Genomic DNA, 15,181 nt, shown 5'->3' with positions numbered 1-15,181 from the left:
GCGCTTCTTACCCGCGGCATGCCGGTGCTGGTTCTTCTAGGTTTCTAGGGCTATTTTGTCTCTCTCACCCTGCTACCCTTCAACAGGTGATTTATGAAACAAGGGGGAAAGTTGAGGGAGAAAGAAATAATACACTTTTCCTCCCTCTCCCATAATACTAGAGCTCTGGGCACCCGATAAAGTTGGCAGACAGGAAATTCAGGTGAGACAAAATGAAAGGTTTCTTCATCCAAGAATGAATTAACTTCTGGGATTCACTGCCACATGATGTAGCAATGGCCCCCAGGTAAGATGGCTATAAAAGGTGATTTCACAGAAGATAGGTCGATCAGTAGCTATTGGCCATGATGGCCAATCAGAACCTCCATGGCAAGAAGCAGAATACATCAGGGCCAGGTGTTGGCTTGTAGGCCTTCTCGAGATCTCTGATTTGCCACTGTAACGGGTGGGCCATTGGTGTCCTTCAGCAAGGCTCATCTTACCCCACCCCCCAAAAAATCCATCACTCTTCTTCACAATGCAAACCCCTCTGTTCCTGACTTTCTGAGCTTGGGGTTCTCCTTCCCTTGGGATTCTCCTCCCCTTCTACACTTCACCTTCTCCTGCAAGTGCCAGAGGTGCCCAATTGCTTCATAATGTTATTTACTGATCTGATCGTCCGCCAAATATTCAGGCCAGGATGTTATGAGTGCACAATCACGCCTAGAGCTGTCAGCCCACCAGAATGGATGAGAGCAACCAGGTAGATTGGAAGCGGCAATTGCTCCGGCCAAGAGGACTTTGCAGCCTCCATGCATCAAGCCAAGGGAGACTGGCTCAACCATTCGCTACAGCAGAAGCCTTTAAGCTTCTCCCTTGTCAGTTGCTGCCGTCACGGATAACTAAAAATATGACAAAGCAAGATATTTAAGAGCACATTGGAATGGATACAATGTAGCAATTGAAGGAACAGTAATTGTGCACTTGGAAAGGTAAGCCTGATAAACCGTGGGCCATGCTTCATTTGGATGGGTGGGTTCACAAAATTTGTCCATGTGGGCCTCCTTAAATCATAGAGGCAGCCAAGTGACAGCAAGTAAGTGTTTGCCTGCATCTTCGGTCTGGAGATCAGTACATTACAAGGGGGAGTAGGAAGGAGAGAGTAGCCACACAAGCAACATTCTTAGACCGACAGACCCAAGGGGAGCTTTTGGGAGTAGGGCCTGTGTCACACAACACAGAGCGATGCTATTGCTGATCAAATAACCAGAAGCAATGATCATGGCATCGTTGCAATGCTCTAGCAATCCCCCTGCCCCAACACTGTGCATTTACCACAGAGTTTGGAGGGATCAGTAGAGCGCTGTGGCAATGTGTGATGTCACTTCTGGTAACATGACAGGAAGTTATGTCAAGACATTGATGTGACATTACTCCCCCCCCCCAATTTTTTTTGCTAGACTATGCTGTCTTTAAAGGCACCTGAGGAACAAGGAGAGAAGGTGTGCTCAGGGGTTGTGTGTGTGAGAGGCTTTGGTACAGGCAGGCAGCAAGAGGCATGAGAACAGCAGTGGCAAAGAGGGCAGCCAGGGTGGTACCCCTAACAGACCTGCCACTGACAGCTTCAGATCCACTTCTGGTTGGCTTATAAGCCAGGGCTGGTGTCAGCATACTCACAGGTAGGGCAGCTGCCGGGGCCCAGGGTTTCCGGGCGTCCCCTGCCCACTCGCTACCACTGCACCACTTGTGCTCCCTGCTGCACACATTGCCTGGCGCCTCTGAGGAAAGGGCTGAAGGCAGCTGTGAGCATGGGTGGCAGGAGGGCTTGTGAGCAGAGAAGGGAAGGATGTACAAGCAGGTGAGAGGCATGTCGGTGGGTGGGGGAGAGGGCATGAGTGCCTGGTGGTGGACCAAGGTGAGGAGGGAAGTGCTAGGAACAGTGAACCTGTCCCTCCTCCCCTCTAAAAACCTGGAAGCAGCCCTGTTGGAGCTCAGCAGCATTTTTTTTTTGCTACAGTTGAATTCAATCCCATTCTTGCTTTGTCTCGCTCAAGCAACGCTCACAGCAGCAACAGCATTACATAGATTGCAATACATTTGTGATGTGAAAGGAAAGCGTCCTCAGAAAATACAAAATTGCTATGCGGAATATAAGCACACTTGCGGATTGCCATTTCATTTGTAGTGGCATGGCTCCGATTGAAATTGGGCAAAAGGAAATCAAAGGACAAGGGTGTTGACATTCACATTCCAAGCCCCACTATAAATAATCACGTATCGAGACTCCCCCGTTCGCGTGGCTAGAAGCAAACTTCTCCGCATCAGCATGCCGCCTGACTCTGCCTTGCCCCTGTGGCACAACTAAGCGCATGGTCTGCCAACCCACAATCTCAGTTTGCAGCGGGTCACTTGATCAGGCCAATGGGTCATTTTGCCTTTTCCATCTGTTGGGTTCAGGCCAAGAGTGCATTTCTGCAGAGAAGTCAACTGTGCTCAGACCGATGTGCCACTCACTAGCCTGGCTCATTTGGTGATGTGAGATGGAGTGGGTAAAGTTGCCTGACGGGCTGTGCTACTGCCGGTGGGTGCTTCTGGGCTGGACGGAAGGCATTTGAAAATCGGAGCCAGTCAATAAAACAAAACAGAACAAGAATATTTGAAAGTTCTCCACATAAGAACATACCTTTGGGAAGCGTTTGGGAAATTACTTAGGTTAGCACAAGGCATGCTGAGAACACTGAGAAAAATGCAATCATCAGGCATACACATCATGCACATCCACAATGCCCTACATATTGCCAGCCTCCAGGCAGTGGCTGGAGACCTCCCAGAAGAACAACTGGTCTCCAGACTACAGAGATCTGTTTCCCTGGAAAAAAATGGCAGCTTTGGAAGGTGGTCATAGCATTATAACCCGGCTAATGTCCCTCCCTTCCCCAAGATCCACCCTCCTCAGGCTCCACACTGAAATCTCCAGGAATTTCCCAACCCTGAGTTGGCAACCTTACGTGAGTCACATCTTGGCTCAATTTGCCCTGCTCTTGCTGTTGATCATCTGACTCAAACACTGTGCTGAGCAAGTTGCGGTAGGTAAGTTTTGTTTTTCTATTTTTGCAACTGTGCTGTAAAAAAAAAAAAATCAGTCCGACCAATTGGTAGCTGCACAGTTAGTGGTATCTGATCAAAAGTATTGAAGCCATTTTTGCACAGACATGGTGTGCCAACAAAATACAATGCCTCTGAGATTGTGCAAGAATGCACATGTACAAACTGGTCTGGGTATGGATGCTCCTGCAGCCCTTAAAATTGCACCCTCCGCACAGCAACATCCTAATCTGAAGAAAGGTTCAGCCCAGCCTGTTCTCGGATGCCCACCCGGCTCAGCCATGTCTACTCTGACTGGCAGTGGCTCTTCAGCATCTCAGGCCAAGGGAAAGACGCGCTCAACACCTGCCGTCTGAGAGTCTTTAACTGGAAATGTCACGGGCGGAACCAGGGCTCTTCTGTATGCAAAGCAATGCTCCATTGCTGAATCGTGGTGACTCCCACTCATTCTGATGAGTACTGAAAGCGCATCAGGAGAACATGCTTGAGCGTGACTGGAGACCACAATAGTGACCTCCCAGTAGGGTGGCCAGAAGCAAAGCAGAAGAGAGAATTTTGGCAGGCGCTGTTGGGTGGAAACAAAGAGCTGATAAAATCCAACAATCTAGTAGCAGCCGCAGTTGGTCCCCCTAGGAACAGCATCTCAGAGATGGCTCACATTAGTGAGGCGGGTTGGCACAGTCTGTACCAGCGGGAGGTTGTAGACAGTTATCAAGGGCAGCGGAACGCCAATTGAATTCCAGTGATGTAGCTGAGTGGTTACCTGTTGGTAAACCTGCAGAAGCCTTTTAAAGAAGAAAAATCCCTGAACCTGACAACATAGTGGGGCATTAGGATAACAGGCCTTGGTATCACCATGGTCCTGAGCAAAAACCAGAACCTAGATTTAATCCACAGTCTGATTTAAATTAATTAATTTCCTTGAGGTTATTCCCAGAGAGGATTTAGCAAGTTATTCCAGTCCGTGTTATGGAAACTGGATCTGAGGCCCAAGTGGCATGTTGGCATTTTGTGTGCAGAGCTGTAAAATATGCAGCTAGTTGATGTCCCCTTGCTCCTTCGTAGTTTGATAAACTGTAAATTAATAGTTTTGACGTATCTTCTAAAATAGTAAACTGAATAGCCCAGATGAGCCAAGCTTGGAAACTAAGCAGGGTTGGCCATGGTCCATGCTTGGATGGGAGACCACCAAGGCAGAGGAAAGCAATGGCAAACCACCACTGCTCATCTCTTGCCTAGAACATCCCATGAAGGGTTGCCATAAGGCATGTGTGACTTGATCACACATACATCATCATTATCATCACACAAACACATATAAAGAAATCATAAATTCCCACTCTCCTCCCAAGCAGGATTGCCAGGTCTCCCTGGAAACTGGTGGAAGGGTGGGGAGCACGGGGAGGGGGGAAGGTGCAGCAGTTACCAGAGCTCTGTACAAGTTTCTGCAGAGCTGGCATGATGGCATTGCTGCCAGTGTCATCAGCAGCCATGCCATCGCTCCAGGTCACACGACATTTGCCCGAGGTGCCTGCCAACAGTGGCTTGCCTCTTCCTGCCAACTGCCAGTGATTGGCTGGCAGAAAGACAAATCGCGGAGAGTTTGCCCACCACTGGCCCTGCACTGATTCCTGCAGGGGTGAAGAGAAAGGGAGAAAAACAGAAGAAAGCAACACGGCAACCATCTCAGGCCAGGCACCACAATCTCAAGGAGAAGGGAGTCGAGGGAAGATGCGGATTTTGCAAAACCCAACGAGATTTTTCCCCAAATGACACCTGGGTGGTCAAGGGGATATTAATGAACGGCTCCTGTAAGCCGAAGAGACAAAGAGACTATAAAGCAGAAATAGAAGTGCTGTTCTTTAGTTCCATCTGCAGCAAATGACTATCTTGCCCTGTGATTCTATTGATTTGCCTGTACTATATCAAATTTTAATCACCATAAAATATAGGCTTATACAGTTCTGCCACCAACAACTGCTCTTTGCTGGCAACTGATTATTTTGGACATCCCTGGAAACTTGCACGGGGGTGGGGGGGATTGATCAGTACGCAAATAGGCTTCATAAAATCCTCTGTTCAGTTTATTCATTCAAAGTGACTCAGGCCCTTTTCACACTGCTTACCGGGACTCGCAACGACATGGAACATCGCGCTACAAACGCGGAAAACCGCGTTTTTTCACATGAGATTGCGCGACATCGTGCAAAGCTTGCGTGATGTCACGCAAATCTCACACAAAAAACCCGCGATTTTCCGCATTTGTAGCGCGATGTTCCGCGTTTGTAGCGCGATATTCGGCGTCGTTGCAAGTCCCAGTAAGCAGTGTGAAAAGGGCCTCAGACTCCACATCTTTGGCAATAGACTGTTAGTCTTGGAAGAGAAGCAGGTCCAGTCAGGGGCTGAAAGGGGGAAATTTCCCGTGGTCTGCTTAAGCTTGTCACCAAAGAGGTATAGTAGCTCAAGAGCTGGAAACTGAGGTTCAAACCTCTCCTCAGGGTCTCTCTAGACTATATGTTTCTCCAGAGCTTTTTTTCAGCTGGAGAGCGGTGGAACGGAGTTCCGGAACCTCTTGAAAATGGTGACATGGCTGGTAGCCATGCGACGCAGAGGGCAATCTAAACTCCCCTCTGTCTGGAGATCAGGGGGCGGGGCCACCAGCCATGTGACTATTTTCTCCGAGGGCAACCCACTGAGTTCCACCACCGCTTTTCCCAGAAAAAAAGCCCTGTGTTTCTCCATGGGCATGTGCAGGTTTTAATGTGCTCCCTAAAGTCACACATCAGCCGAGGGGGAATGCTTCATCTTGAAAAAGAAAAGTTCAAATGAGCTCAGAACGGCACTGCAGAATGGCTCCTGCCCTCCCAATAAAGCTGTTTTCGTGCATGAAAACCACGTGCAAGGGGAGTTATTTCACTGATTTTGCATCTCCATGTGAAGACTCTGTGTACAGATTCTCCATGTGAAGCAGCAAAGTCAGCGAACTAAATCCTCCCCCCATGTGCTGTTTTTGTACAGGAAAATGGCTTGGGGGGACAGAGGCATGCTCCCTCTCCTTGGGGTACTATTCTGAACTCGTTTGAGCTCTCTGCTTTTTAAAAAGAAGCCGTTCCCTTCAGCTGACGTGTAACTGCAGGCAGCACGTTAAAACCAGTGCATGCCAGTGCAGAAACGTATCGTCTACAGAGACCCTCAGCCATGAACCTAACAGGATTGTTGTGGCAATAAAGTGGAGGAGCAAAGACTCTTGCTGGGCTACCTTGCCCTCCAGGGCAGCACAGACATTTTACAGAAGAATGAATGTCGCAAAGGACAGCATTTACATTGTCTTACAGTGTTCAAAGCTCTTTCTGCTTTAGCTCCACATCAATGCAAAAGCTTCACAAGGCAGGTCAAAAGCATCCACACATCATAGATGTGTGTGTGTGTGTGTGTGTGAGACAGACAGAGAGAGAGAGAGAGAGAGAGAGAGAGAGAGGACCATGTCTCAAAGTGGCTCTGACTTGACAACAGAAGCAAAATCTGAACTGGGAACTTCTCATATCACATCCCCTTCCCCACTACTAAATGAAATTCCTAAGGCTTCCACATCTTCCTCAGTGGAACTCTATTGGGTTCTCCCGGATCCAATCTGACACTCCAAAAGCCACACCTAACTGGCAGTCTTCTTTTCTGTTGCTGCTGTTATTATTTTACTGCTGTTGCCTTTTTGTTATGGTTAGTTTTCTTCTGCTGCTGTTTTTGGTCTTACTGTCTTTTTTCCCACGCAATTAAATTGCAACCTGCCATAAGAGAGTTTTTGTAAGTAGGCTGGGTATGCATATTTTAAGCAGAAAACGATCGTAGCTGATTTAGTACCTTGGAACCTAATTCTATACACCGCAGGTAAATTGCAGACTCTCATTCAGATTTATAGCCAAGTTTTATGATGGCTAAGAACACAAGGGAAGCCTTACTTAGTAAGGCAATGGGACCAACTAGGGAAGCCAAAAGAAGGGAAAGGCAACCGTTCTCTCCAGCTCTAGTTTTCCAGCAGTTGGTGGTTAGAGGTCCATTGAACATGGAGGTTCCCTTTAACTATCACAGCAAATGATTTTTGATAGCCCTTTCATGAATTTCTCTAATTGCATTAATTAATCAACATACTATAGCAGCAAATTCAATAAATACATTGGATTGGGTCCCGCCAGTGTCCCTGCTGATGAAAGAGGAAAGGAGGCTTCCTTTAGATCTCCAAAAGGTCTATACTGGGGTTCATGGAACTTGAAAAACTACACAGGTTGGGAACTGAATTAATAAGGGTAATTGAATGAGATCAAACATAAAACTTAGTAGGATCCAACCCATTGTCCATTACATTAAGAACTACTTTTTTATCTGTCTTGAATCTAAAACTGACCAATGTCACAGCGTGATTCTACTTTCTGAATTATTCTAAAAGGGAGAGAAGGTTCTTGGTAATGACCTTGTGAGGTATTACTCCCATTGATGAAAAGGGAAATTGGGTCCATGGGACAGGTTTTTTTTTTTAAGTGGTGTGAGCCCTTGGTGGATGCATCCACCAAGAGCCAGTTTCATGTAGTGGTTAAAAGCAGCAGGACTCTAATCCGGAGAACCAGATTTTGATTCCCCACTCCTCTGCTTGAAGCCAGCTGGGTGACAATGGCTCAGTCACAGCTTCTAGGAGCTCTCTCAGCTCCACCCACCTCACAGGGTGATTGTTGTTGTGGGGATAATAATAGCATACTTTGTAAACTGCTCTGAGTGGGTTTAAGTCATCCTGAACGGCGGTGTATAAATCAAATGTTGCTGTTGTTATCCTCGATTCAAGGCTGTCATTAGGTCTGCTAGGTCAAATACCATCTTTGTATGTTTGAAATACTTTATTGCTGTCTTCTAAGGAGGGATATTTGATATCTGTTCCAACTCTGGCCGTTGTCTATCATACCAACAGAAGAAAGCAAAAGTAGATCCAGTGCCTGCTCGATCCTAGGCCGATTCCAGACGACTAACCTGAAGGCGCTGCATGCCGCCATGTTCCGGATCGTGACGGGGAAAACGCGAAATATCGTGTTTTGTCGTGCGAGTTTGGCGCGACGTCGCGCCAAACTCGCGCGAGAAAACGTGATATTTCGCGTTTTCCCCATCACGATCCGGAACATGGCGGCATGCAGCGCCTTCAGGTTAGTCGTCTGGAATTGGCCCTGCTGTTGCCCTTGACTCCCCCCCCCTGCCAACAAATCAGTTACAATTAATATTAACTACTGCAAGCAGGATGAGTGTAGAGGGAGAAATTTAAGTCGACTTTTCAGTAAAAAAAAAATGTTGTGAATCCAGGTGCTGTTTATTTTAAACTGCTCTTTTCAAAGGCTCCTAGGGGTCAAGAACTTGGGTAATGATGACAGCCCATGTATGTCTTCATGTCCCCCAAATGCAATGTGGGCTTGAATGAGTTTTGTGAGATTTCAGCCTCAGGTCAGATTCTCTACTGGAGTGTCAGAAGCCCTGCTTCAGAATCCTCCTCTTGGCTGACCCTTGGAACGTCCTGCATCAATGTCACAGCTGTAGACTGTTGCATGCCTGGATGTGTTCCTGTGAGCTTTCCTCCCGTCTGCCTAAAAAGGGCCACTGCTGGGCGGACGCCCTGTGCTCAGCATCTCCGTTCCCTTCATTTTGCTCCTGTTGCTCCTTGCTGTAGCCTTGCCACAGCTCTCCTCCTCGCTTATGTGGCAGATTGTACACTTGAATTCCTTTATTCATTTTATTATTCAGGAATAATAGTAGTCAGGAACTACAATGCCAAGACCACGGCTATACAGCCTGGAAAATCCACAACAACCATCATTTTATTATTGTTATCATCAACAACAACTGCCCTTTTATCATTGAAGGAGGCCCTATAAACATGCTAAGCACCACTTCCAGATAAGCCTCTGCACTCAGGTATGAGACTCTTTCCCCTTATTTCTCTCCATTCACCGCTGCAATCTCCACGGAACCACACATCAGGATTACCAGCCACCCTGTTGTGGATGAACATGATTTCTGGCACATGGAGACAAACTCCTGTCTGCCCCATTCATACAATTAAGTTCTTTAGGTTTCTCTGTCTTCAGACATTGTCCTGGATGCACCTACTTTGTCAATATACCTACAAATGACATAAATAAATAAAATAAATAAATATGTAAGATTAGGAACATTTCCATTGCTGAAGAGCTCTGTTTAATGAAACCTTACCCAGTCTTAACTCTTCTTGCTCTCTTATCAGCTAGTATATACAATGAGTTTCCACTGCCATTTTAAAAGAGGCAGGAGAGGTAGTGTCAGATACGCCTCCAGCATATCTGTCATGTGTCATGGTTTTCTTGCTGCAGTGTGTAGTGTACCTCTGAGAACATGCAGAGGGAAACCTGTTTTGCTGAATAGTGGATAGCTGCTTATCTTGCAGGTGTTTTGGTTATAATTTCCTGGCAGGCCTGAGAATGTGGCCTTGAAGTTTCAGCAGAGACTGCACCAAACTCCTAAGAGACAGAACAGAGCTCATCCTTTCCCTCCTCCCCTCTTTCCAGGCTCAGCATGACAAAATCCTATCAGACTTTCTTTTCCACGGGGGAGATGGGAACTTTGACCTATAATTAACCTTGCTTTGCTACCTTGAGTCACCTGACAGGTAGCATTGATATAGCCCAGGGCTTTTTTCTGGGAAAAGAGGTGGTGGAACTCAGTGGGTTGCCAACACAGGGGGCAACTCTTGGCGGAGGGTAATACCCCTGGTACCACATGCATGTGCACAAAGTGCGTACATGCTCCAAGGATTGCACAATGACATCACTTTGGGTCAGCTGGAACAAGGGAGAAGTTTTTTAAAGTTTAAATTGCCCTTGGTGAAAATGGTCACATAGCTTGTGGCCCCGCCCCCTGCTCTCCAGACAGAGGGGAGTTTAGATTGCCCTCCGCGCCGCTCCAGCGGCGCAGAGGACAATCTAAACTCCCCTCTGTCTGGAGAGCAGGGAGCAGGGCCACCAGCCATGTGACCATTTTCAAGAGGTGCCGGAACTCCATTCCACTGCATTCCTCCTGAAAAAAAGCCCAGATATAGCCTGATCTCATCAGATCTCAGAAGCTAATTAGGGTTGGTATTTAGATGGGCAACCACCAAGGAAGACTCTTCAGGGAAAGGCACTAGCAAACCACCTCTGCTTCTCACTTGCCTTGAAAACCCCTTGCTGGGGTAGCCGCAAATTGGTTCCGACTTGATGACACACACACAAACACACATTTTAAAAGAACTTTGGGGGCCTTCTGTTCTCTGGCATATATTATAAGCATCACCTATGATCTATTGGTGGCTAATAATTTAGTAACGAAACCCTTCAATGATGTGCACTACCAGGGCACAACACAAACTGGCTTGCAGGCAAAATTTACACAGCAAATCAAAAGTTATTCAATGACCTTCAAGTCAAACACAAAGTCCAATTTAGTTTGTTCAAGGATATGCTAGCCACTCAGTGACAACTCAGAAGCCAAGCCAAACAACAGGGGGTGTCGTTCCACTACTTGCAAAGCTACACTGTGATGTTACGACAAATTAACCACTCCTTGTCAGACACCACTCACAGCCCTGTGGACATGTGTGTAACGTGCCGTCACTGCAATTGATGAGCAGAGGTGGTTTGCCATTGCCTGCCTGTGCGTAACAATCCCTGACTTCCTTGGTGAGCTCCCATCTAAGTCCTAATCATCGGCAACCCTACATGGCTTCTGAGATCTGACAAGATAGGGCTAGCCTGGGCCATCCAAGTCAGGGCACACCTGTGGACATGCTAGAAAGCAATTACACAGCTCTTCAGTAACTGCTAGAACTCTGCTCTGTACTGTGGGAGAAACAAGCTGTGCTGCAGCTACAAATACTCTGGACCACTTTGCTGCTGTTGCCAAAGATGAGGACAGGAGTGTAACACTCTTCATAATTTTTGGCCACTGACTGTTCTAGCAGGAACAGCAGGATTTGAGTCCACCTTAGAGGCCAACAAGATTCTCGGAGTGCTACTGAATTGAAATTCTGCTGTTCTACTGCAGACCAACACAACTACCTATCTGTTCTAGCAGGAAGTGTCTACACAGGGCTTTGGGGTGGAAAGAGGCCATCTTGACTTTTTGGCACTCAAGCCTGCAAATCCCTGAACTAGTTGTCTATGCATTTACAGGATAGAGAACATGCCAACTGCAGGCGAGGGGGCTGCACAGCCCGAAATGCACAGCATGAACATATGTCCTAGTAAGCATTGGTGTCACTTAACAAACTCTGCCAATTTCTACCCAAGGGGAACTCACATTTTTATAATTTGATATTCTTTCAGAAATGTATTTCTGGAATGCACAAAAAGAAGTACAATCAAAAATAAACGAAACCCCTTCAAAATTCTCCATATGCCTGTAATATTAGAGGGTGGTGGTGGTTTTGGGCACACAAATATTAGATTTAGAATTATTTCTTTGTTGTATTTCACAAGGATGCAACTGTTCTACTGTACATCTGTCAAGAAAGCAATAAAATATATATGTATTTCTTTTGGAGAAGGCTTTTATTTATTTTAAAATATATATTTACACAACAAATTTCTTTCTGGAATGAAACCTGTTACTTGATTCCTGAAATTCTGCTTTGTTTTCTAAAGAGAACTGGAACAGAACCCAAATCATAACAGAGCCTCAGAATAACAGCAAATAAAGGGACTACTTGTCTCTAGTATAAACACATCAGTGAATAGATTCTTAGGATAGGATTCTGAAACCACATAATTTTCAAAGAATGTAAACCTCTCAGACTGCAGGGAAAGTTAACACAATTCCATCTCTTTTCAATGGAATTTAAGCTTATAAGGATGTCTTGCCACTAGAAATCCACCTCTAAATGTGTTACCCCTTCCACTTTTAATACTGCAATAAGTATTTTAGACAGACAATCTCATAGTAGCCCAGCATACTTTCTAATCTATTTGTGTCACCTACAGCACCCTGGAACATCTATTTGGCTGTGTGCCTAGCACAGACAGCTTCTCTGCTGTACTGCTTGTCTGGCAAAATTTTAAATGAAACCTGCTTGTGGATGCTGGAGACGTTATTGACAGACACAGGAAATACAGATTATCCACTCACTGACTGGATGCTCTTTAATTTTATGGCACAATATAGGACTCTGAAAGGTGAAATCACTGTAGTAAACAGATTTTGCCAAACTCAAAAACCAACACTGGACTTTCCTTATCTGAAATGAAACTTCAAAATGATCGCTACATACGCCTACTTTGAACTAAAAGTCATTTTTAATAAAACACAAGAATTTGAGGTAGGACTTAGGCACTCCCCTGTAGGAGGAGTCATGGGTAGACATGGGCATGAACAGAAAAAAAAAGGAACATGGTGTTCGTTGTTCGTTGCCATCCACGAACAACGAACATTGACGAACATGACCTGTTTTCGAACATGTTCATTGTTCGTGGGGGCCAGCAGGCTCTCCTCCAGCCATCAAGATTCCTACCACACCACTCCCAGAACCCCTACCTGACCAGGCAGCAGGAAATGTACCAATAATAAATAATAGCTTAGCTTCAGAGCCTGGCAGCAGCCCTGGAACCTGAAGGGGTAGATCCCTACCGCACCACTCCCAGAAACCTGACCTGAGCAGGCAGCAGGAAATGTACCAGTAATAAATAATAGCTTGGCCCAGAGCCTGGCAGCAGCCCTGGAACTTGAAGAGGTAGATCCCTATCCCACCACACACAAAGAAAATTCAAGCTCCAATGCACTCTCTCTCTCAAAATGCCAACAGCAACTGTCTCTCCCTCACTGTCTGCAAAACCAGAGCTAGGAGCCCCCCTCCCCCCTGCTCTTTGCTTCCTTGTAACAAATTTGGAGCTCCACACTTGAAAGGAAGACCTGCCTATCAAGCTAAATTGGGCTTAGACTGGGGTTTCCAGGGCAACAGCAGGAGTTTAGGCAGAGTTCAGGCAGTCCCTGCCTCCAGTTACCAAGGGAATTGATTGCAGGTGCCAGACTGGCTTGACGAACGAACAGCAATGAATGAGGCTTGCAATGACCACCTGTTCATTTAGAATGGGGCCTCATGAACAGCTTGTTCGCGAACAGCTGATTGGGCTGTTTGTGGCTTTTTAAAGTTTGTATTGCTGTTCGTGCCCATCTCTAGTCATGGGTCAGCAGCAGAGCATCTCCTTGGCACACAGCATTCCCCAGTATCTCCAGTTAAACGGCTCAGGTAATAGGTGATAGACCTCTGCCTGAGACCCTGGAAGGTCACTGCTAGTCTGAGTAGACGGTATTGACCTCGGTGGACCAATGGTTTGATTCAGTATAAGGCAGCTTTATGTGGACATCTACAGCAGCTGCTTCATGGTGCTTCTAGAGCTGCCATCATTTGATTAAAAAAATGAACCCCAAACTGATATCCGGGTGGTACAGGATGGGATATCACAAATCAGTTTTGATTTCAGGAATCTCCAGTTAAAAAGACCCCAGGAAGCGTTGCTGGGAGAGATCTTTACCTGAGGTCCTGGAGAACTTCTACCAGTTGTGGTGAAGACAGAACCAAGCTAGATGGACTAATGATATGACTCAGTACACATTCAGATGTTCGGGGGTGGATCCAGAGGTAACTTATGACCTGCTAAAATCTGATGTAAGCAGAGTTTCTAACTTTTTTCCAACTTGTTGGCTGATATGATAGACTATCCGTTGGACTGGGTTCTACTTTGGAGTGAAGCAGCTGGGTAAGGAAGTAGGTATGAATTAAGACATTGCTGTTTCATACCCATCCCACCTTCTTCTACCTTGCACAAATGTACAGCAGACAGCCCTTTCACACAACAACACATTAAATGACACACAGGGCCAGAGCTGAACAACTTAGCTCTTTGGCACATGTATGAAATACAATACAAACATTATTCTGATTCTGCTAAACCAAACTTGGCTGGGTTGACTTTGTTGGGTTGGCTGGCAATTCTGGTTGTTCCTAAGGTCCAGGCTAAGACCTTGAGATACTAGAATAACTCTGCTTTATGTAAGCATGTTTTGGGCACATGGCTGCCAAGAGTATACCACTGCAGTCAACAGTCCAACTTACCTCCACTAACTTGTTGGCGTGCTCACGGAATACTTGTGCGTATTCCTTCACTTCTTTCTCATTACCACTCTTGGCTGCTTCGATGAGAACCAGTAATGGAACGTTGGTCTCGAGGAAGGAATCTGATATGTGATCCATCACTGCTTTTCGGAGCTGTGATAAAAGAAAGCAGCAGGCAGTTAGCAATGGGACAATTATCTCCGTGTTGGCATTATAAATATGCTTTTGCCAGTTTTAACCAAACTACAGGGGAAGTGCAGTTTGTAGCCCTTCCTTGATGGTGAACTAAATTTTCCAACAGTGGAATGGGATTTTCTGCCACCTCCTTCTCACCGCAGCCCACCCATCTCCATGAAATGCTGCTCTTGGGGAATACAGAACCCCGAGGAGCAACTTATGGGTGGACTGCAACCGGAAGGAGGAATCAGTGAAAAATACCAGTTTAGACTGGAGCCAACCCCACTGGCTTTGCTTAGAGGCACCAGCTGGAGATCTGATTTGTGTTAGGTATCCATGTTTGGAACGAGGGAGTGACCCAAAATTACTAGGATGATTGTTAGGAACAATACTACAATGTCATTGTATATCATGCTGCATATAATAATATGAAAGTAGAAAAAATATAGGCCCCTGTTCCCAAGGAATATACAGTCAAAGGTTCCATAACGGTGGGAAGATGGAGAGGAATATTTCCAAATGCAGTTACGTATACTTAAGCTTTGTCTTGGTTGGGGATGAGAATTATAGAAATCAAGCCAATGGGAAAAAAGAGACAATTGAGGGGGGATCTGAAGGAAAGGAGAAACGTGATGTAATAGGCTACTTTCTGGTCCTATTTGGACTGGAAATATGAAACAATTGGGGGTGGAGAAGTGATTAATTTGCACAGAGTGAACCATGTGAGAAAGGGAATGGAGAGAATTTAAGGGAGGGGAATCATCAGCAAAA

The 15,181-nt window shown here is 46.0% G+C and overlaps 1 protein-coding gene across 1 annotated transcript in view; it reads right to left on the bottom strand.

Moving 5' to 3' along the window:
• Nucleotides 1-15,181, bottom strand: part of CTNNA2 (catenin alpha 2) — a 678,629-nt gene that overhangs the window by 173,157 nt on the left and 490,291 nt on the right. Inside the window, exon 11 of the mRNA XM_054989920.1 lies at nucleotides 14,234-14,386. Within this exon, the coding sequence (XP_054845895.1) occupies nucleotides 14,234-14,386 (153 nt within the window). The remainder of the gene's footprint in view (nucleotides 1-14,233; nucleotides 14,387-15,181) is intronic.

This window comes from Eublepharis macularius, chromosome 10 (assembly GCF_028583425.1).
Source record: "Eublepharis macularius isolate TG4126 chromosome 10, MPM_Emac_v1.0, whole genome shotgun sequence".
In the NCBI taxonomy this organism is placed as follows: Eukaryota; Metazoa; Chordata; class Lepidosauria; order Squamata; family Eublepharidae; genus Eublepharis; species Eublepharis macularius.
Note: the sequence above shows the minus strand (reverse complement) of the source record. Positions and strands in the feature narration are given on the sequence as shown.